General features: G+C 50.1%; 1 protein-coding gene across 8 annotated transcripts in view; it reads right to left on the reverse strand.

The window, feature by feature from the left end:
* Mroh7 (maestro heat-like repeat family member 7) overlaps positions 1 to 22,368 on the reverse strand; it is a 56,118-nt gene that overhangs the window by 20,950 nt on the left and 12,800 nt on the right. For 7 of the 8 annotated variants that reach the window (XM_011240561.3, XM_011240562.2, XM_011240563.1 and 4 more), the window contains exons 2-13: positions 21,141 to 21,175; positions 19,009 to 20,187; positions 12,714 to 12,778; positions 9,887 to 9,970; positions 8,592 to 8,671; positions 8,221 to 8,350; positions 7,105 to 7,200; positions 6,385 to 6,489; positions 6,093 to 6,228; positions 2,765 to 2,877; positions 1,649 to 1,825; positions 1,117 to 1,271 (exon numbers count right to left, since the gene is read on the reverse strand). In XM_011240561.3, the coding sequence (XP_011238863.1) occupies positions 1,117 to 1,271; positions 1,649 to 1,825; positions 2,765 to 2,877; positions 6,093 to 6,228; positions 6,385 to 6,489; positions 7,105 to 7,200; positions 8,221 to 8,350; positions 8,592 to 8,671; positions 9,887 to 9,970; positions 12,714 to 12,778; positions 19,009 to 20,113 (2,246 nt within the window). In that variant the 5' untranslated portion in view covers positions 20,114 to 20,187; positions 21,141 to 21,175. The remainder of the gene's footprint in view (positions 1 to 1,116; positions 1,272 to 1,648; positions 1,826 to 2,764; positions 2,878 to 6,092; positions 6,229 to 6,384; positions 6,490 to 7,104; positions 7,201 to 8,220; positions 8,351 to 8,591; positions 8,672 to 9,886; positions 9,971 to 12,713; positions 12,779 to 19,008; positions 20,188 to 21,140; positions 21,176 to 22,368) is intronic. The other variant, XM_011240564.1, reaches the window with a different exon arrangement.

A 22,368-nucleotide genomic window follows, 5' to 3' on the forward strand; every position in this document is an offset into this window, starting at 1 on the left:
GACTGTTAGTGGAGTATAAAAGCAGCCCCCTGGGGCTATATGGCTCAGTGGTAGGGCACTTAGACAGCATGGCTCTGGGTGTGATGCCCAGCACTGAGAAAGAAAAAGAAGAGGAGGGGGAAGTGGGGAAGGAGGAGGAGGTAGAAGAAGAGGAGGAAGGGGAGAAAATGCCCTATTGTAATTCTAGTACCTGAAAGGAGGAGGCAGGAGGATTGTTATGAGTTCGTGGCCAGCCTGAGCTACATAATGAGTACACCTCACCCTCACTCCATCTTCCTCTCCCCCTCCCCACACACACATAGGGAGGAGAGTGGGAGAGGAGGGGAGAGGAGGGAGGGAGGGAGGGAGAGAGAGAGAGAGGGAGAGAGAGGGAGAGAGAGAGAGAGGGAGGGAGAGAGAGGGAGAGAGAGAGAGAGGGAGGGAGAGAGAGAGAGAGAGAGAGAGAGAGAGAGAGAGAGAGAGAGAGAGGAGGTTCCCCCTGGTGGGCAGTACAGCCATAATGGCTAACTTATTAGGCTCTAGAGTGGGTCCTCAGAGTCCCCACTCTTGGCTCTGACTGGCATGTCTGTCCCTATTAGCACACACCCCTCTTGCACAGTTTTTGCCTATGATCCCACAGCTACTCAGAAACAACCATCCTAAGTGGTCACTTCTCTGTTTCATTTATTTACAGAAAGGCTGGGCTGAAAGGCTGTGTCCAACAGGCTAAAGGGAGAAAGACATGTCACTTATCATCTGGCCAGCCTCCTCTCCATCCCAGCATGGACCTCCCAGAGAGGGTATATGAGCTACCCAACACCAGCAGCTACCATTAAAGTATTCTAGGCTTTGGAGTCAGTTGGACCTGAGCCTAGATCCTCGCTCTAGCAATGCCTCAGGGGGTATGGGGGCCATGAAGCATCTCCCAAGCCTCATTTCCACATCTGTAGGACAGGGCTGAGTCGGGAATGAGTGACTCTGGATATTCAGTACAGATCCAGCGGTGTTGAGAAAGTGGTTACTGGCTGTCATAAGTACTACAGACTGTAGAAGGGGCAGGGGAGAACAGGGGTTCTCTGGGTAGGAAGAGTGTCAACCCTTTGAGGTGTATAGGATGGGAGTCTCCTTGCTTGGTACCTGTCCAGGGGGAGGGGACACATGAGCAGAGCCACCACAACCTCAGTCATGAAGGAGCTGGCCAGAAAGGAAATGGGCAGCAGAGCCACTTCACGTGCTCGAGGCTCCTGGATGTGGGTCAGTTGCATGTAGATGCCCTGCATGATTTCTGGGATCTGGAGACAGCCGTGAACAAGTTGCAGGAAGGCCCATTGGAAAAGCAGAAAGAGGCATGAGGCACATGGGTAGATGGGAGAAGGACTTACGGTAGAGTAACCAGAGGGGATCAACAAGACAGGGGAGAGGAGGCTCAATGCTGGAGGGAAGTGGGAAGGAAAAGGCACCAGGGGCCTGCTGCTCCCCTGGGAGTGACCTCCCCACTCCTACAAACCTTCTGGGTTGTCTCAGGGGTGGTACATATGCCTTCCTAGCCCACTGCTCAGTTCCAGCCCCACCCACGGGCAGGAAGGCTATCCCAGGATAAGTAGGCTTCTGGGGATGTGGCTCTCCCAGGCCTGGTGACATCCCAGCCTCTGCCTCCAAGAGGCCTTACCACCTCCAGCGCCCTGTGGCGGTACCACTCCAGCACTGAGCTGAGCATGACCTCGGAAGCCAGCTGCATCATCTCGCCGGAGTCCTTGCCCTGGGTCTCAGAGATACCTTTCAGGCCTTCCAAGGCTGCCAGCAGCAGGTCCCTTACCTGCTGAGGACCCAGGAAGTCTCCAAATTCCTGAAACATAGATGCAGAGGTATTGGTGCTGTCATGTAGGGCAGATTCCCCCAAGACATATATAGAGGCGCAGACTACACCTAATTCACGGAGAAGGTCAGTGCCGAGCACCACACATGTTCTCTAAGGTGTGAATGTTAGAGCCACTGGGGAGGACCTTAGAGGGACAGCCAGGCACCAAGGAGCTCCTGTAGCCACAGCTGCCTGGGAGGCTGAAGATTATGGGAGCCCAGGGAGCTGAGACAAGCTTTAGGAAGAGGAGGAGAAGGAAGAGGAAGAAGAGAAGGAGGAAAAAGAAAAGGGGGAGGAGGAAGAAGAGGAAGAGGAGGAGGAGGAAGAGGAGGAAGAGGAGGAAGAGAAGGAGGAAAAAGAAAAGGGGGAGGAGGAAGAAGAGGAAGAGGAGGAAGAGGAAGAGGAGGAAGAGAAGGAGGAAAAAGAAAAGGGGGAGGAGGAAGAAGAGGAAGAGGAGGAAGAGGAGGAAGAGGAGGAAAGCAAGCAGGGCATCTGTGGTCCCTGCACCCAGAACTGGCATGTGCCTGGGAGAACAGTCATGGGATAGACCAGCGGTTCTCAACCTTCCCAATGCTGCGACCCTTTAATACAGTCCCTCCTGTTGTGGTGACCTCCCCTACCACACACACACACACACACACACACACACACACACACACACACACACCCCGCAGCCATAAAATTGGTTCTTTGCTACTTCATAATTGCAATTTTGCTACTATTATGACTTGTAATGTAAATATCTGATATGTAGGACATAGATGACTCCCACAGAGGGGTCGAGACCCATAGGTTGAGAAGCACTGGGCTACACCCTAGCTGATGAGGACACCCAGGATAGCTATGCAGCTGGAGAAGGCGTCCTTCCTAGTAGCAACCCCAGTTCCCTCCCCTCGTGGCCTGGGAGCGGGAACTGCTGGCAGTCACCGCAATGACACGCAGAATGTTCTGGCACGGGCTGACAGGGTTGTAAGGCCCCAGGAAGCGCTTGTTGTTCTCATACAGCTCCTTCTTGTTGGTGTCTTCCTTGTTCTTGGTCCCTGAGGGAGAAGGAACCTTCTGAGGAACCCTGACCAGAGGTTGCTTTGAACTGTGCGTTAAGCCCACTTCACTAGCACGGACCATTTCACACAGTGAACAGATGCAGATAGCTGGTACCCAAGTCAAGACACAAGACAAACAGCGCTCAGAAGCCTCTCTTCTGACCCCTCTTGGCACCCAGGGCAGCCACCACCCTGGTTTCTGAAGCTCTAGGTAGAGGTTGCTTTTGGACTTTCATTCATGGACTCACATGACATTACCCTGTGTTTGGTTCCACCCTGCTGCACCGACGCTAGCCCTCATTCATTCGCTGCGTGGAGCAGCTTTCCGTGCTGGGAGGGCCTGCGGTGTGCCTGCCTGCCTTACTTGGCACACGCCTCTGGCTGCTTCCAGCCCGCTGAACACTGCTGCTGTGAACACATAGCATGCCTCCTGGTAAATCTATCGATGCTTCTGCCAGAGAGAACCCACTAGCTCACAGTAGGCGCAGGCTCACCCTCCCAAAATATATGAGACAATTTCCCAGTCCTGTTTCCACCAGCAGTGTGAGGGTTCCTGCTGCTTCAGCCCGAGGCATTATCTGTCTCGTTTTGTTATTGCTATTTTGGTCTGCAGGAGCTTTTATTCCTCCCCCATCCCTCCAACCCTGCCCCCTTTTTTTAAACAACAGATTCTCATGATATAGCCCTGACTGGTCTGAAATTCATTCTGTAGGCCAGGCTGACATTGAACTAACAGAGAACCATCTGCCCCTTCCTTCAGAGTGCTGGGATTAAAGGTGAGCCCCCTCCTGCCTCCTCACTTTCAGTCCTGGGATGGAACCCAGGTCCTGGCACACTCTGGGCAGCACTGTAACCACTAAATGTCCATCGCTTTGCAATACAATTTGGGGGTTGAGTTGTTATTGTGTTGGAGTCCGAATTTTTATTGTTGCTTTTGTTTGGTTTTGTTTATACACAGAGGATCACATGACCCAGGGTGGCCTCAAACTCACTGTGCAGCCGAGGATGGCTTGAACTCCTGAGCCTTCTGCCTCCACCCTCCGCACAGGCTGAGGGTGAGTGTGAGGCCTGTATATTTGTTTTTAGAGGCAGGGCCTCTTGTCCAGCACGGCCTCACACTTCCCATTCAGGGCTGGGATTGCTGGCATGTGCCATCAGGCCTGGCACTGGCAAGAGCATGTGAAAATGTCTGCCTGTCCCCTCAGAGCTTAGCATCTGACTTCCTCCGTGCTTTTCTTGTTTGTTTTTGCCTATTGTCTGTTTCTTGGCAACGAGAAGGTAAGCCGAAGGGAGGGATGCCTAATGAATCTCTTTTCAAAGCTGTGTCCCCAGATCTAGAGCAGGGCCTGGTACAGAGGAGGGCCTCTGGGGTCATCTGTGGAAGGAAATACTTTTAGGGACTATGCCCAGGGAGTCAGGCCTGGGTCCTGCCTGGACCTACACAAAGCCTGGGCCCGAGAAAGGCTCACCGAAGCAGTGCGAGCACACAGAAGCAGTGCGAGTGCACAGAGCATGCTCCGGTAGCAGGAAGGGAATTGGTGCTCTGTGAACAGGCAGAGCCAGCTCCAGTCACAGCCCTTCACTTTCCACAGATGGCCATCCCAAGCTAATGCCCTTCTCCTCCAGCGTCACTGTGGCCTGGGGCTCTCCCAAGAAGTACAAGGCACTCAGCTCAACCTGAATAGCAGCAGGACAGATCATACTCAAAAATATTAAAAATGACTCCGTGTCCGCCAAATGTGGATTCAATTAATCTGGGTGTCTCACATCTCCAGCCACCATTGGCAGCCTCGCTTTGGACTATACTCTCCCTGTCCTAGGGCTAATCAACATTATAGCCTACCGAAGCTAGAGAGATAGCTCAGTGGTTAAGAGCAGTAACTGTTCTTCCAGAGGTCCTGAGTTCAATTCCCAGCAACCACATGGTGGCTCCTAACCAAATGTAACGGGACCTCTTCTGGTGTGTCTGAAGATCGCTACAGTGTATTTATATACATTAAAAAGACCCGGGCAGTGGTGGCACACACCTTTAACCCCATAATCCCAGCATTTGGGAGGTGGAGGCAGGTGGATTTCTGAGGCCAGCCTGGTCTACTGAGGGCTACACAGAGAAACCCTGTCTCAAATATAACCCCCACCCCCCAAAAAAAGACACACTGTAGCCTACTTTTCACCCACCTGTTTAAAAGACATGCATGCCTCCAGGCCAGTGGAGAAATCTCTTAGGAAACATTGCCCCACATGCTAGCAATGAGAAAGAATAGGGACCCCAGACATATCCCAGAAAGTGGGGGGCACGAAGAGAAGAGAGTTCTATTCGACAAGCACCTATGACATGGGACCCTGAGCTGATCTCTTCCCATGAACTCGTTTGAAGAATACCATTTAATATTTCAAAAAGCACTCAACCATAATCCTGTAACAGATGAGAAAATCTAGAAAAATATACAGAAGAGGTCACTCAAGCTGGGAAAGTCGAGAGCCAAAACCAGGTGTGACATGCAGGCCACTCTGCCTTCAGAGTCAGGAGAAACTAGGAAACCAGCCAAGGTTTCCTGGTTGATATAGAATCGGGACTAAGGAGAAAGAACGGCAGGAGGTTGAAGGCAGCCTGGAAACCATCTCATGAGCTCCCTGAAACCTAACCTCAGGCTGTGCTTTCACTTACAGGCTCCAGACTCTAATGTAGGACCTGGTCTTCATTAGGTCCTATGCATATTCACTGAATAAGACCATATGCCAGCCCATGGCTAGACTCAGAAAGAACAGAGAATCCTGCCTTACCCTCATGGCATTACAGTCTAGTAGGAAAGACAGACAAAGGAAGAAGACATCAGGGCCATCATACCTAGGTGCACATGGTACATTAGAAGGAGAAATCAAGGTTGGAACAATATGGGAAAGCTTAGCCAACTGAAGGACAGCTCCTGTCGTGATAGAGTTGTTGTCTAACAGGGCAGTACATGCCTGTAGTCCCAGTACCTGAGACGCTAAGTCAGGAGGATTAAAAGTCAGGGGCCAGAGCTTAAAAACAAACAAACATGAAAAACAATGGCTAGTTTGTACCTCTGCTCCTGGTTCCATGGAGATAGGAGTTTCCCATCAGCTCCTAATCCCCATCTGACCCATTCTGCCTGCCTCCAACTGCCCAGCCGTACCACCATGCTCCCCTCCCTAGCTGTGCAGTGGCTAGGGACCTGACTTGGGCATACGTTTCTGGAGATCCAGGATGGTGTAGAGGATGGTGATGCCGTCCAGAGCCTCCCGTCCGATCTCCTCATCAGGATCCCCGATTCGAAGAAGGAGCCTCCCCAGCAGAAGACCCAGTGTTGGGAAGCCCGAGGATATCTGTGAGTGTCACAATCACAGGGAGGGAGTCTATAGCTACATAGTGCAGGGCAAGAAGACCTGCCCAGCTGCAGAAGATCAACTGAGAAGTCACCGGAATGCCCCCACCCCCGAACACCCACTAAGAATGGCAGGGTCACACCCAGGAACACTCACTAAGAATGGCAGGGTCACAAGTGTGTGGTTCAACACAGAGACGTTGCTGTTCACAGCCCGAGCCCGCTCGTGGGCCTTCCCAGAGTTCATCCAGGGCCCTAGGGGCTGTGGGGACAAGGGAGAGATTCTGCTACCATTGTCTGCCAGCCCCTGCTGTCTGTGGGTAAGTCAGTAATCTGCAAGAAGCTTCCAGAAGAAGAAAGAAGGCAATTTGCCACCGTCTTCCTTCTCTTCCTGAGGATCAATGACAGGTGGGGTTTGAGCTGAGAAGGGGACTCAGAGCAAAGGAAGGGACGGGGTCAATGAAGAGAGAAGAGACATGGATAACAATGGAGAAAGGGGTGGGGCAAGAGCAGTGGCTGTAGGGGAATTGCAGACAGTGACTCAGGAAGCTGAGATAATAGGATCAAAAGTTCAAGGCAGTGCTGGGCAATTCAGTGTGACTGTGTATACAGATAAACAAGGAAAGAGGGAACAGGACTCTGCTGTGGCTCAGAGGTAGAGGGCTTGCCTCGCAGGTACAAGGGTTTGGGTCCAACCCTCAGCGTCACCAAAACTAAATAACAGCGTAAAATACAACATGGAAGCAGGGCACTGGCTCAGGATGACGCCACTCCTTCAGAGCCCACCTCCCACTTGTATGAAGCCATTTTCCTACTTCCTTCTCCCTTTCCCTGCTTGCCCCGTGTCGTCCCCACCCCCCCACCCCCCACGCCGCACCTCCAGGATGCTCTTCAGCCCAGTAGGAGTGGGGTCTTCAATAAAGAGGGCATTCAGAAGTTTCTGCAAGGAATCCAAGGTCTGGTAGTAAAGGATCTGTGGACAGGAGGACAGAGCTGCTGGGAGCTTGTTAGACACCACCGCCCTCTGCTGGCACGACTTGTAACTACAAGGGGCTGCCAGTTCCTTCCACAGCAAGGATTCTGGCCATGACTTTGGGCCCTCTCAGGCCACCAGCTTGAGAATCCAGAACCCAGACGCTATCTTATCTGTCTGTGTGGCCTCACCCCTACCTATTATACAGCACGCCTGTCAGAGTCCCTGTCCCCCCACCCTCCAGTCTTCAGTCACATCACTTATCATCCTGGCAGTTGGCATGGGTTCTGTACAGGTTCTCTGCCACCCTCTTCCAGGAAACCACGTGCTCCATCCACCCTAGGCCATGTTCCTCATCCCATACTCTTTTTGATACCCCATGGTTTATGCTTGCAGCACTGACTACTGCGGAGATTTTTGGGTACTGGGTTCTTTGATGGCATCCATCTCCTCCACCGTCACACTACTGCGAGACTACCGTAGTGACCTGGAGAGGAACATGGCTAATACCTGCTGAGAGAAAGGGTAGCCGAACAGCTGGACCCCCCCTCTCACTCAACATCCCGCTTGACCCTAGCTCTCCTTGCATCTTATACCTTAGTATCCCCTGCTGTGGTACCTCCAGGAATGATTCTGCAGAGACTTAAAGATGCTCACCAAACCCCCTTTGAGGCTCTGTTCTCCAGGTCTCTGCCCAGTTTCCCCCAGTCTTCTTCCATAGAGCACAGTCCTCAGTACTACCCTCTTATCCTGCCCACTTCCTACGGCCTTACAGCATCTATCTATATCCCTGATACAGGACAGGGCCCTCCTAAGGAAGCCATTACTGCAACAGTTCACCCTTCTGCTGAATAGCTATCAAGTATCTGTTCAGACTGTCGCAGGTGACGTGAGGTGCTCCGGGCCACTCAGCCAAGGAGTAAGGGAGACCATCTATAGAAAGCCCCCACTCACCCCTGAACCTTGTCCCTTCTGAGGATGTCCCCAAACCTAAAGCCGAACCAGGAGGGTCCAGCTCACCTGGATGACTTCGGCCTTGGACTCGTCCTTCTCCTGCATGGCCTGCACGGAGGGCAGTGAGAACACGCTCCGCACACAGGTGTTCACCAGCTCCACCCTCTCCCGCACGCTCAGGATAGGCTTGGTGTGACTGAGAGAGACAGGATGCCAGGTGTGGAGTGAGGGGGGGGGCAGAGGATGCAGCATGGGGAAGGGGACACCTGACTTAGGGAGGGTCACCCGAGATTAGATCCACAGGAGAAGGTGGGGTGTGAGCAACGGGTGTGGAAGTATCAGGGTCCACAGGGAACTGGGCAGGGGGAGAGGGAAAGGCTCGGAGTGGACAGGGGTGTGAGAAGGGGCAGAGTGTGGAAGAGAAAGGACAGGGATACCTCAGCTGTGCCAGGATCTCCATAGCCTGCCGTCGAGCAGGACTCAAAAGGGAATCCAGCGGCTCCTCCTGAATCTGTCTCTGGATGGGGACCATAGAGCCAGTGAGAGCCAGCTTGGGGGCTGACTTCCGGGCTCTGACAGCAGGCCATGCAGGCCCTTGGCCTGGGAACACTCCCCCACTGGGCAGTTAGGAGAGCCAGCTTTCTGCCCAGATCAATGTCAAGCCCTCAGTTCAAGACCACTCTAAACAGTCTATGCCCTGATCTGCGCATTCCATATGGAGAGCACCAGGAGAATAATTCCCATGGTGCCCTTCTGGTGACAGACCACTAAACCATGGAACTGACCCAAGCAAGAAGCGCCAGGCATGGCCTTTGAAAGCTGTCCAATTAAAATTCCCAAATGTCCTAATTTTTTCACTTCATATTTAATACCTACACATAGTAGATGTTCGACTAATGCTAGTGAAAGTTAAATATATCAAAGGACGGGACTTTCGCCATTTTTTGTGTATCATATATGGGCAGATGTGTATGCAAGATGTGTGTGTGTGTGTGTGTGTGTGTGTGTGTGTGTGTGTGTGTGTGTTCATGTGCACATGCAGGGGCCAGAGGTATTATTCAGGAGCTATGAACCTTGGTTTTTGAGGCAAGGGCTCTTGCTAGGATCCAAAGCTGGTCAGTTGGTCTAGTCTGATTGGCCAGAAAGCCTGTATCTGTGTCCTCAACACTGGGATTATGAATGTCACCACGAGTGGTTTTTATGTGTGTTCTGGGGCTCAAACTCAGGAAGTCTTTCTTGTGAGGCAAACGCTGCTGGTTGAGTTAGCTCTGTAACTCCTTTCCCTCTCTTTAAGGATCATAAAACTGACTACAACTATGTAAGCCTCCATGGCTATTGGGGCCCAGTCTCCTCCTAATGAGTAACTAAGAGGAGACTGTTTTAGGGAACCCTCTGAAGTTGCCCATCAAGAGGGCTTTCTGCATGGAGAGGTGAGAGAATGGGTTCATGATAACCGTTCTCTGCTGCAATGAACTAGCCACTGGGTTAAGTCCTCCCACAGGCAAAGATGCGGGCATAAACGCACCCATTTGTAAGATGGCAAGAGTGGGGCTCAGAGAAGGGCAACAACTTGTCCATACTCCCTCTTGTCGGGTGTGAGCAGCGAGAGGTGGACAGAACTGAGCCTCAAATCTGAAGTGCCTGCCTCCTGTTCCTGTCCTCTTCCCAACTCACCCAGCTGTCACCCTCAGAACTCCACCCCAGTCCCACAGGCCCGCCTACAGCTCTTTACCATCATCATCTTCACGGTTGCCTCCTTTTCTTCTTTCATTTCCACCATTTCCTGATTCTTCTGGTAAGTAATGATGTTCGCTACCTTCAGGCCAGTGGGAAGCAGAGCCACTCGGTGAGACCACCATTGAGTTCTGCCCTCCCCTTAGGCAGCATAATGCAGCACCCTCTAGCCACCCAACACCTACAGCCCACGGAGGTAGCTCTTCCCCAACCACCCAACCCTGGCATTGGCCCATGTCTAGGTTTGGTTTCCCGTTGCATGCCTTTAATCCCAGCACTTTGGAGGCAGAGGCAGGCAGATCTCTGTGAGTTGAGCTCAGCTTGGTCTACATAGTGAGTTTCAGGACAGCCAGAGCTACAAGGAGACCCTACATAGTGGTGGAGAAGTCACAGAATAGAAGCTTTAGACTAGTGGTCACATGACATTCATAGTCAAGGAGCAGAGAGCAAAGAATGCATGTAGTCAGGCGCTCAGCTCGCTTTTTCCATTCTTGGGGCAGTTCAGGATCTCTTGCCTAGGGAATGAAACTACCCACAGTGGGTGGGGATTTATGACTCAACTGATAATATCAAGATAATCCCTCACAGACATGCATGTGACCTAGGCAATCTCTCTTTGAAACTTTCTTTCCTTGTGATTCTTGATTATATCAAACTGACAATTAAAACTATCACAGCCCAAGAAAAGGGACATGTTTCTTCAAGGAGTGTTTGGGTGGATAAAGGTTGGTGGAAACTCTTGATGGTCAGGTGGGAAGGATGGCCCCTGCAGTCTGCATTTGGAGGAGCAGGTATGAAGGGCTATAAAGCACCTCTCCCTCACTAATCAACCGAAGGACAGAAAGAGCCCATACACCTCAACCTGAAATTCTACCATCAGTACCACTTCTCAGCCCTTTAGTAAAGTCTAGTCAGATGAAGGTATTCTGCTACTTGGGAGAGGGGACACATTAGCCAATCCATTGATTCCCATCATCTTAAGGAAGAAGACCCCATGAAATGAATCACTTAACATTACACAGTGAAGGGGGGGGGGGAACGCCTTGATCTGATGCAGAACATGGAAGGTTAACTACGGCCACAAGTTCTTTTGCAGGTATCCTATCAATGGACAGCATCTCCTTCACCTCCGGCCACCGGGCCGTTGTGGAAAGAATGTATACCTGGGTTTGTCCCAGAATACACTTTCCCTTTTTGGAACCCAGACGCCACGCCAGAAGGAAACCCAGGCTAAACTGAGGAATGAGCCCATGCAGAGAGAGAACCTGGCAGGCAAGGGACACTCGAGTGTCAGCCTCCACGGTGATCTGTCTATACAACGTAGAACAGATGAAGCACCCAGCTGATCCCAGTCAAACTGTGGTCAGTCAAACTGACTCCTAACCCCTCTCCCAGCATCGACTGAACTGAGCTGCGATGGGTCATTTAATTGCGGTTCAGAAAGGGGGAAGGGTGCCAATTTAGAATGACTAGCCAGGGCTGGAGAGGTGGCTTAGTGGTTAAAAGCACCGACTGCTCTTCCAGAAATTCTGAGTTCAATTCCCAGCAACCACATGATACCTTCTTCTGGGATGTACTCATATAAATAAAATGAATAATAATAAAAAAGGATAATAAAAACCTTTAAAAAAAAAAAAAAAAAGAATGACTAGCCAGAGACAGCTGCACACGTGAGTGGACACTCAGGCTGAGTTCTGAGTAACAAGAATAAGAGAAAAGGTCTACTTCTCCAGACTGAAATGTCGGGTTGCAATTCTGTGCGTGGCATTGGGATTAGCATCCAGCTCATTGCAGGGGCCTTGTCAGGCTCGCTGAATGGAGGCAGTCATTGCCTTCCCTGTACTGGCATCGAGCTTGCGTCTGAATGGTCCTCGCTTCACCTCCACTAAGCCCATTCTATAGATGAGGAGACTGCTCCTGACTCTCAGGCTCAACCCACCACACATCCACATTTGGGTCATGCTCATGCCTGCCCCTGCTGGCCTCTCCTCTGCTGCGTGGCCAGACCTGGTTTAGACCTGATCCCACAAGTCCCTCAGTTGTTACATATGTTTACTCAGAACCTACTATGTGCCAAGCACTGCTCTGCTTAAGGCTCTGCTATGAGACAGAAAAGATTCCTGGGTTATGGGAGACTCTATGGGAGAGACTTCAATGCTTGGAATCTGAAATCTCTCCCTCATGCTCCTGTTTGGAAAGTCCCAGTCCCAGCTGGAGATGCTTAGGAGAGGCTGTGGATTCTTTAGGAGGTAGGGTCTGAGTGGCAGAAACCAGTCACTGGGGGGAGGTCCTGGGACATGGTTCACTTCCTGCCCCATTATCAATCACTGCTTCCTGTCCTTCTGGATGGGCAGGCAGTATGTGCCCCGCACCCCCACTGCTCCGCCCTGCCTTCTTCACTGTGACGATGTCGAAAACCCTGTGAAACCATGAACCAAAATAAACCTTTCCTCCCTTAAACTGTTCTGTCAGGATCTCAGGGATGCAAACTAAATTATGATGGAGGTGATCGGGCAGGAAGAGGAGCTGGTGAGCACTCAGGACATTGGACAGCTCCGAGTTCCCAGAAAGAAGACTGCAGTGACTGGTAGACCAGGCTAGCCCAGGGAAAGTAGGCTGTGACCTGGGTGTGGTGACACAAACCTGTTGTTTCACCAGTCAGGAGGTAGAGACAAGGGGATTGCTACAAGCCTGATGCCAGCCTGTTCTACATATTAAGTCCCAGACCAGCTAGGGCTACACACCAAGTCTCTGTCTAAAAAGAGGGGTGGGAGGAGGGGGAGTACGGAGGGGAGGGGAGGGGAGGGCCCGGGAGTTGAGCATACCAAAGCTGCTTTGTTGTCATGGTTTCTCTTCTCTGCCTCATTGACCTTCACATCTTCTGAGGTTCCTGCACACACAGCACAGGTTCGGTGAAAGAGGACAGAATAGATCATAATGTCCTCAGGGAGACATATTCCCATTTCTCCTCCCCCACTGGGTCCCTCCAACCTTTACTCCTCAACAGACCAACAAAGCTTGGGAAAATGCAAATCAGCTTGTGTCGCCCCGCCCCCCAAACCTTTGATGAAACGCCATGTCATTAATCTTTCTTGCTATCATGGCCCTGCCCGGTCGGGCTCCCTGTCCATCTCCCCAGCTTTATCTCCCTTGCTCTCTCTCCTCCATCCTTGGCTCTGTGTACACTGGTCTCTGTCCAGTTCCAGGCAAGCTTCTGGTTGGGTGTTTTTCTCTACTCCAGTTGTTGTTCCTTCCCCCTGTTCCCTAGGGACCCCATTTTCAGGCCTCACCTTGCCTGCTGTTCCTCACAGAGGCTTCTCGTGACCTCCAGGGTAAGCGAGAGCACTTGTATCCTCCCAGAACCTCTTGTTCCTGCCCTTCAGGACTTATCCCATCCATGGATACTTGTTACAGTGGCTGACGGCTGTTTTTTCACCCCTGGTCCCTTGCCTGCTTTGAGTGAAGGGACACCTGTCTTTCCTGTAGGTACCAATTCCAAGCATTTAGGTAAAACCTCATCCACTCTCCTTTTCAAAGAGGGATGGGTCTGCAACCAAAGCTTGGCCAATTAGAGTGTGTCAGTCCCCTAACTACTATGACAGAACCAGTGATGGGTACTTAGCTGAGGAGGACCAATAAAAGCCTTCTGCTTAAAGGGACACTAAAGAAAAACAGATCTCTATCTATCTGAGGTTAAAGCCAACAGGATGTAGGAAGCTAGGACTCAAAGATGATCTTGCCTGAACTTCCAGAGGGAAAAAGAACACAACTGGTCCAGGACATTGGCTTCTAAATGCTATTCTGTGCTGAAACCAACAAGGCTCTGAGGGGAAACAGCAGGTTGCAGGGAAGTCTGAGATGAGCCTGGGCCATCTGGCCCCAGAAAACAAGGAAGAGAGCTCAGATGAATGGAGTGGGTTGGAGGAAGGTGCATGCTTACCTATAGGGATTATGCTGGTCAAACTAAAGAAATCCTATCCACATAACTAATGATAGCAACTGGTTTGCAGCCCTTAAACCAGCAGACGGCACAAATAAACTCATGCATGCATTGAAAGTTTGAAGGAACAGGATAATTATGTTTTCAAAGCCCCTCACCACACGATATTTCAAGGGAAAAGCAATGGCTATAGTGGAGAGCCCAAGTGACCCTCTTATCAGATGGAACTGAGCATCCCTCAAGAATCAAAACCATGAGACACCAGAGGGGGCACGGTGAGAAAAGCCAGTGTGTGCCTCTGCTATTTCTTTCAGGGTGACCTGCCCCAGGACCTGAATGTCATTCTGAAGAAGAGCATCCTAGGACGAGCTACCTTCCATGCATTGAAGAAATGAAAGGCAGGGAAGGCCAGGGAGGCTGGACAGGCCAGACAGGAAGATGAGAATGAACTGGAACCTGGGCTAAGAGCACAGCGCTGGGAGAGTGGGCCACACTTCAGTAAGGTGGGAGAACGGGAAGAGCGACACGTATGGTGATCACATTTTGTGCTTATCGTAAGAAACGTGTTGAACATTTAGGAGTGATGAGGTGTCATTTGGCAGCTTACAAACAAGTGACTCAGGAAAAGAAAGATTTTAATGCTGTACCTTCGGTTATTCTGTTAGCTTTTAAAAACGCGTTTAAAATACATTAAGGGGCTGGAGATGGCTTCATGGATAGAGCACCTGCTGGGTTCAGATCCCTGGCTCCCACATCCATGCAGGAAGAATACAGTGCTCTGCCAGTAACCCTAGTCTCAGATGGTGGAGAGAAGATCCCTGAGTTACCCTGGATAGGTAGACTAGCCATATAGGCAACCTCTGTGTTCAACTTAAAGACCCTGATTTAATCAATAAGATAAAGAGAAATCAAGAAAGACTCCTAATGCCAGCCTCAGCCATCAAAATGCATGTGTACCACACACTTGTGAACAGGCACATATGTACACATTTACCATATATACATACATATACAAAACCCAAAAACCAAAAATAATATTTAAAGAGCTGGGGTGCATTTAGTAAAGAGTCTGCTATACAAATATGAGGATCCAAGTTCAAATCACCCCTACCATACACACATGAATATATACACACCACACACATGCACATACCTACATGGACACATATACCCTAAAACACGCATACAACATGCACACACACACTTAACTTGTGCCCAATCTATGATCACACTGTTGTAGATGTACCTAATAAAAGTGAACAGAGAGTCGGGCACAGTAGCACACAATTGGAATCCCAGCACTCAAGAGTCTAAGACAGAAGAGTCATGAGTTCCAAGCCAACCTGGGCTACATAGCAAGATCTTGTATAAGTAAAGATCTCTCTGTGTGTCTCCCTCCCTCCCTCCCTCCCTCCCTTCCCCTGAATAAAGAACCCCAGGTCTTGTATATGTTCTTCAAGTGTTCTATCACCTTTAAATTGAAAAAAAAAAATTAAATCAGGCCGAGTGGCTTGTGCTTGTAATCCGAGCATTTGGTAGACCTGAAGCAGAAGGACGGCTGCAAGTCTAACCCAATCAAGACTACCTAGTGAATTTCAAGTTAGCTTGGGCTACAAAGTGACACCCTGTCTCAGAGAACAAGGGGAGGAGGAGGAGGGACAGAGGGAGGGAGGAGAAAACAAAAAGTGCACAAAGGATGTAGAAGAGACATTTCTCTGGAGAAGACATACAAATGGCCAGCCAACATATCAGAAGGCCCTCAACATCAGACCATCCCACATCCTGTAAAGTAGCCGTTATTGTGGGTGGCCCGGTTGTGGGTCAGCTTGATACAAGTGAGAGTCATCAGAGAGGAAGGACCCTCAGCTGAGAAAATGCCTCCGTGAGATCCAGCTGCAAGGCATTTTCTCAATTAGTGATCAGTGGGGGAGGCCTTATCCCACTGTGGGTGGTGCCATCCCTGGGCTGGTCATCCTGGGTTTTATAAGAAAGCAGGTTGAGCAAACCAGCATCAGCTCCTGCCCTGTTTGAGTTCCTGTCCTGTCTTCCTTCAGTGATGAACAGCACTGTGGAAGTGTAAACTAAATAAGCGCTTTCCTTCTCTACTTGCTTTTTTGGAGGAAAGAAAACGAAAGCCACACACCTCCCGTAGCCCTGGACTCTGCTACCTAGTCACTGATCTCGGGAGCTCCATATGGTTTCCAGTTTTCCTCCTCCTGGGCTTTCCTTGTCTCTCCTCCCTACGGCTACCTTAGTCCCCAGGAACTCCAGATTTTCTGAGCACCAGCAAATCCTCTGCATGGTCACTGAGATGAGAAGGAACTACCAACCAGACAGCAGCCAACCCAAGCAGACCTGGATCACCGCTGTGGAAATCCCCTGCTTTCTTAACCCTAAGTTTTGCTTCCCATCCTTGTGTAACACAGAGACCACTGAGAGTGGCCACACGATAAGTAGCAGGACGTGAGTCCTCCAGGATCCCCGGTAGGGCTCCTTGGAGAGAAAGCTCCCTTTTGCCTATATCACTGCCTGTCTTGGACTTTAGGGAATATGTTATGTCACTGCATCAGGACTTCCTGGAGGCGGGCTTTTACTCTACCTAACTCTGGAAATGGCAGCATTATTTAAAACAACCAGAAGAGAACCTGTGGGTGACTCCTCTGGTAAAGGTACTTGGCCTCCAAATCTGATGGTCTGAGTTAGATCCACATGATAGAGAGAATTGACTCCTGCCAGTTATCCTCTGACCTCCACATACACACTATGGGACACACACACACACACACACACACACACACAGACATCAATCAATGTAACTTAAAAAATAAAATAAAATAGCCAACAGTAGGCATGAGGGTGTCTCTCTGCTGAAACAATGTTTCCCTAGAATACGCAAAGCCCTGAGTATGGTCCCCATCATATAAAACCAGACATGCTCTTCCATGTATGTGATCCCCAAATTCCAGGGGGGGGGCAGAAGGGGCAGAAGTTCAAGGAAGCTCAAAGCTAGTCTGGGGTACAAACACCCTGTCTGTAAAGAGAAAGAGAGAGATGAAGAAAGAGAAGAGAAAAGAGAAGAGAAGAGAAGAGAAGAGAAGAGAAGAGAAGAGAAGAGAAGAGAAGAGAAGAGAAGAGAATCGAGGAGAGGAGAGGAGAAGGAGGAGGAGGAGGAGGAGGAGGAGGAGGAGGAGAAGGAGAAGAGGAGAGGAGAGGAGAGGAGAGGAGAGGAGAGGAGAGGAGAGGAGAGGAGAGGAGAGGAGAGGAGAGGAGAGGAGAGGAGAGGAGAGGAGAGGAGAAGAGAAGAGAAGAGAAGAGAAGAGAAGAGAAGAGAAGAGAAGAGAAGAGAAGAGAAGAGAAGAGAAGAGAAGAGAAGAGATATATAGAAAACTGGAATGGCTGTCAGGATGTTGTTACCTTTCCTAGGTGACCCAGGTGACTCAGCTGAGCTTCTGTGCCCTGAACTTGCTTATCTTTCTTTGGTTGATGTCTGTGGGCCAGCAGTCTCTCCAGGTGGACCAGCCAAAACTAGTTGAAATACAACTTCCAAATAACCCCTAACTATGACAATCCCATCTTCATGCTAAATCTCGATGTCATGCACGCACACACACACACCCACACCCCCATCATTACCATGACAATTTACAACTGCCACGAGAACATCCAGAGAATGATAAAAAAAAAAAAGGAAAAGAAATTCCCAGCCATTTTTCACTGATTCTCAGAAAAGATGTGAAGATTTCTCCCTTCTTCAGCCCTTCTTTCCCCCTCGTCTCTCTGACTCTGTATCTATGACTTCCCCACTGTCAACAAGCAGCTGATATGTAAGCCTCCCTCCATGCTCCTCCCATATTCAGCCAAGAACGAATCTTCATATGGGCATAGTGGCAGTAAGGAAGCTGAGGCAAGAAGACTGAGAATTGAGGCCTAGCCTGAGCTACATAGCGAGGTTAAACCTTACTTTTACCGGTCAATCAAGGATCAGTTTTATTGGTTCTGTGATTCCAAAGAGTAAAAATGACCCAATATGAGGTCATCATCACCATCACCACCATCATCATCATCACTGGTAACAGATAGATATGTGCAAAATGTAGGTATCCATACAAGAGAATACTTTCCAGACACAAAAATGAAATCCTGGTCCATGCTGCAGTGTGAATGCAACGTGAAAATGCTTTGCTGTGTGAAATGAACCAATCATAAAGGCCACAGGTTATATAACTCCACTCGTCTAAAGCGTTCAGACTGGGGATGTAGCTCAGTGGCAAGACACTGGCTCAACATGCCCAAGGCCCTGGGTTCAATCCTTAGTATCAAAACCATATTAGTTAGTTTAAAAGAAGGTCTTCAAGGCCTGGGTGTAGCTTGCACACACACAAAATGGCATTGGTGCAGAAACAAAAAAGAAATATTGAGTGATCCAGATGTGGAGGCACACACCTGTAGTCTCTCCACTTGAAATGTGGAGACAGGAGAATCCGGGAACTCAGATTTATCCCCAATGTGTAGCAAGTTTAAGACCAGCGTGGGGTACATGAGACCTTGTCTCCATAAATTATGAGAGAAATACCAACTGAGATATTATACAGCACAGACCTCCTGCATAGCGGCAGGGAGTTGTAAACTTCGAGGTCAGGGCCTGAGAGGACTCCTCAAACCTCTACAGAGGCGATAGAGCTAAGCTCAGTCAGAGTTTCCCTGATCCTCTGTTCAAACTTCAGCCTAGGGAGTAAGGGCTGACCTTTATACAGAAAATGGAAGACATTTTAAGTGGGACATATGACTAGTGGGTGTGCTCGGAATTTGGATACAATGGAAGAATCATTGCCCGGTGGCACACATATCTGATCCCAACACTGAAGATACAGAAGCAGGGCATCTCTGTGAGTTCGAGGTCAGCCTGGTCTACATAATGAGTTCCAGGCCAGTCAGAGCAACATATTGAGACTTTACACCCCCAAAAAGGGAAGGATTGTCATAGTACAGTTAAAGAAATTGACACCCGAGAAGGCTGAGTAGCTCCCAAGTCATACAGTTGGCCAAGATGCTGGCAAGGGAACATGGTGATCACACTGTGCTATAACTGCCATATGCTCCCTTCTTCCTCTCCACTGCCCTCCCTGCCTAATGCTTCTGAACATACAGCCCTTCTAAGCTATCTCCTCTTTCTTACTCACCCTCAGGGGGGCTTTGGAGAGCTGTAACACCCTGCAGGCTGTCCCACTTTCCCAGATTCTCCTCCAGGGGCATGGTGCGGATGCTGTTGTCTTCAGAATAATCTCGATGGCTGCTCAGGGTCAGGGTGGAGGTGTCGGTCACCAGGAAGCTGGAGTCCATGCTCGGTGACTCAGAGTCCATGATCAGCGTCATGCAGGAAGATGGAGAGAGAGTGGAGTTGGGTACTCGGGCACTTGACTGTAGACTGAGGCCTTCACTGGAACCAGGAATCATGCTGACATGTGAAGCATGAGTGACTGTCACATTTAAACCAGACCTGGGTTGGATGGTGGAAGTCCCATTGATGGACCCCTTGGAGCCTGTGTTCCAGGGTGCACTCAAGGCTTCTTTAGAAATGGATGCAAAAATAGTGTGTGAAGTCAACGTGATGGCCTCGTTTGAGTTTGGAGCTATGCCCAGGTTCACCTTGGAGATGTTCCCAGAGTGCAGACGGTCCAAAGAAGTATTAGAGGGAAGAAGAAGAGGTACCTGTGAGCCCTGCCTGGAGATGTTATGACTCCGGACCAAGGCTTCTCTGGAAAGAGCCTTTATATATAGGTTTGGCTCAGGCCTGGAAGGATTAGAGTTACTCTGACCCAAACCAAAAACCTTGCTTGAGAAGGACTTGGAGACATCCTCAGAGCATGGCCTAGAAGAATTCTCTGGACTCAAAACATTGGCCTGGGTAGAGCTGGGGATTCGAGCTGGTTGTGAGTCTGGGCAGAGAGTCCCTGCAGCGTCGGGCCCGGAGGTGTGGTTCAAACCCTGGTCAGCAGTGTCCACAGTGTTGATCTGGGTGGAGGATGGAGTCGTGGCCCCACTGGCATTGTGGCTGGGGATGTCATTAGACACTGGGCCAGAGACCCCCTCTGGGTCAGGACTCAGAGCTGGATGAAGGGCTGGAGTGAGAGCCAAGGCATGTTCTGGGGGAGGAGCGAGGGCCAGGTCTGGGGTGGGCCTAGGTGTGGTGTTGGACATAATTCCTGGAACCTCACAGGAGTTAGGACTTGGTATCTTCTCGGGGTCTTCATGGAGAATGAGACTAGTTCCCCGACTCAGGGCCATGTTCCCTCTGGAGGTCTCTCAAGGCCACTGTCCCTTTTCTCCAGCTGCTGAATGTGGGGCTCCCTGCAGCACTCCTGAGAGAGAAGATGGACACAGCCTGCTAGCACCCATCCTATGCCCGGCATAGGTGAGAGCCTCTTTCTACCAGCCCTCCTTTGTAGCTCCATCAAACACCAGTCCCCTTCCACTCTCTCCATTCCATGGCATGGGTACTGACCTCCTGACCTCCTGCTCCTCACCACCTCATGTCTGAACACGTGCATGGCTTGGTACCTCCCACTATCCCTTGCCGAGCTCAGCTCTCCTACCATTGGCCTGATTCCCCTTCATGCTAAGGACTGACTGAGCCTTGTTAGAGACAAAGCTCTAGGTATCAAAAGCTGCAGAGATTCTAGCCAGACATGGTGGCTCCCACCTGTATCCCCAGCATTTGGGAGGCTGAGGCAGGAGGACAGTCCAAGGCCAGCCCGGGCTATTAGTAAGATCCTGCCTCCAAAAATGGAAATAAGAAAGAACGGGACAGAAGCAAGGGAAAGAGAGGAGAAAATGAGAGCATGGGAAGAGAAAGAAAGAGGAGAGGAGAGGAGGGGAGGAGGGAACTGGGGATATCCCTGGGGATATCCTGGATCCCACAGCATCTCTAACTCCCAGACAGGGCCAAGCATGCAAGGCAGTCATAATAAACGGGCCAATGAGCAATCTCCCCCACTTACAGGTTAGACAAGAATAAGATATTTCGTTATGGATTACCCAATTCTCAGCCAACCCCATGTGACCTCAGTTCACTGATATAGATCCCCTGAGTCTAGGGACAAACCCCTAAGTCATTAGAACTACTCTGCATGTGGTCACAGCCTAGAGTCTCAAAGGCAAGAGCATCCATCCTACAGCCTGGCAGGAGAACAGTCATGAAAATGGAACCTACTTGCCCAGCAGTCTAACTGTGGGTAGTAAACTCCCTGGTCCTCTGGCACCTGATCCCGCCCCTTGGCCACCCTCCCCCACAGGATCTGTAAGAGCAGCTTACCTGACAACATGGTGTTCTTAAGCAGGAGGGGTCTCCTAGAAAGACATGAAAAAGAAATCACATCAGAACACGAGAGACCAAGACCATCTCTATGCCACCCATCCACGGGCTAAACTATGGCTTCCTGTTGTCCTTAGAGCAGAGTTCCCAGTTGTTAGCAGAACCTAAAGGGGTCTTCTATATTGCCCTGCACAGCCCTCCTTAAAACCTCCTCTTCTCCTCCCACTCCATGATTGCAGGCCTGGGCTTTCCACAGGCTGGGCTCCTCTATTCCATTTCCCCACCCAAGCTACCACTTAAATCTTCACCCTTGTAGGTTCCCTATGCAGGTGAAGGCTGCCTATAAGAAGCTCTCAGAGCATCCTGCTGACTTTTTTCCTAGCACACACATCTGGCTTCCCGACTAGGCAAAAAAAACTCGATGCCTGTAGGAACTGCCTCTGCCTTGCTCACTGCTGGTTTCTGTGATGTCTGACATAGCACCTGCGCGCAGAGAACACTCAGTAGCTCTTGAGTTTTCTTCTTCAACATTGCTGTGCTCATTCGTTCTTTCACTAGCTCTCTTTCTTTCCCATTCACTCACATCTTGGCTCGCTGGGTCGGTCGTTCATTCCACTAACCTGTATCTATGTATCTTGGCTTTGGAAGGGTCATACACTTGATGTCATGAAGTCCCAAGTTCATAGATCAGCTCATTTTACTAGTGCGAGTGAATGAATCTGGACAAGAGACTTTTTCTCAGTGGCCCTGTGCCCTTCAATAGCTCCCTGTGTTATAGAGACCTTGCCCTTACAGTGTTTGGTAGGGAGTGTGAGCCTGCAAAAGGCTTTCCTTTATTAAAAGGAATATTTCTATTCCTTTTTGCTAAAGGCTGTGACAGTCCAGACCTTGGTGCCAGGGGAGCCATATGCACTCCTAATATTTGATGCCTACAAAGCAGGAAGAATAGCCTTACCATTGATCCAAAATCTATTTCACTTGTAACCAGGGAGTTGAAACCGTTTGGGCTCCTTGATGTTGAGTCCCTTGCCAAAGCCCTGGTCTTAATTTTGTACTCATAATTTTTCCTCCCTTTACTTGATGAGACCTACATTTTGCTCTTCATCTTTTTTTCCTATCTCATATACACACACACAGTAGTTATAAAAGGGAGGCATTCTTGACCTGGAGTAATACAGACTAGTATGGCCTGTAAGGCAGTAAGTAGGGCCTGGGCCTAGCAGACAGT

Source organism: Mus musculus, chromosome 4 (genome assembly GCF_000001635.26).
Source record: "Mus musculus strain C57BL/6J chromosome 4, GRCm38.p6 C57BL/6J".
Lineage (NCBI taxonomy): Eukaryota > Metazoa > Chordata > Mammalia > Rodentia > Muridae > Mus > Mus musculus.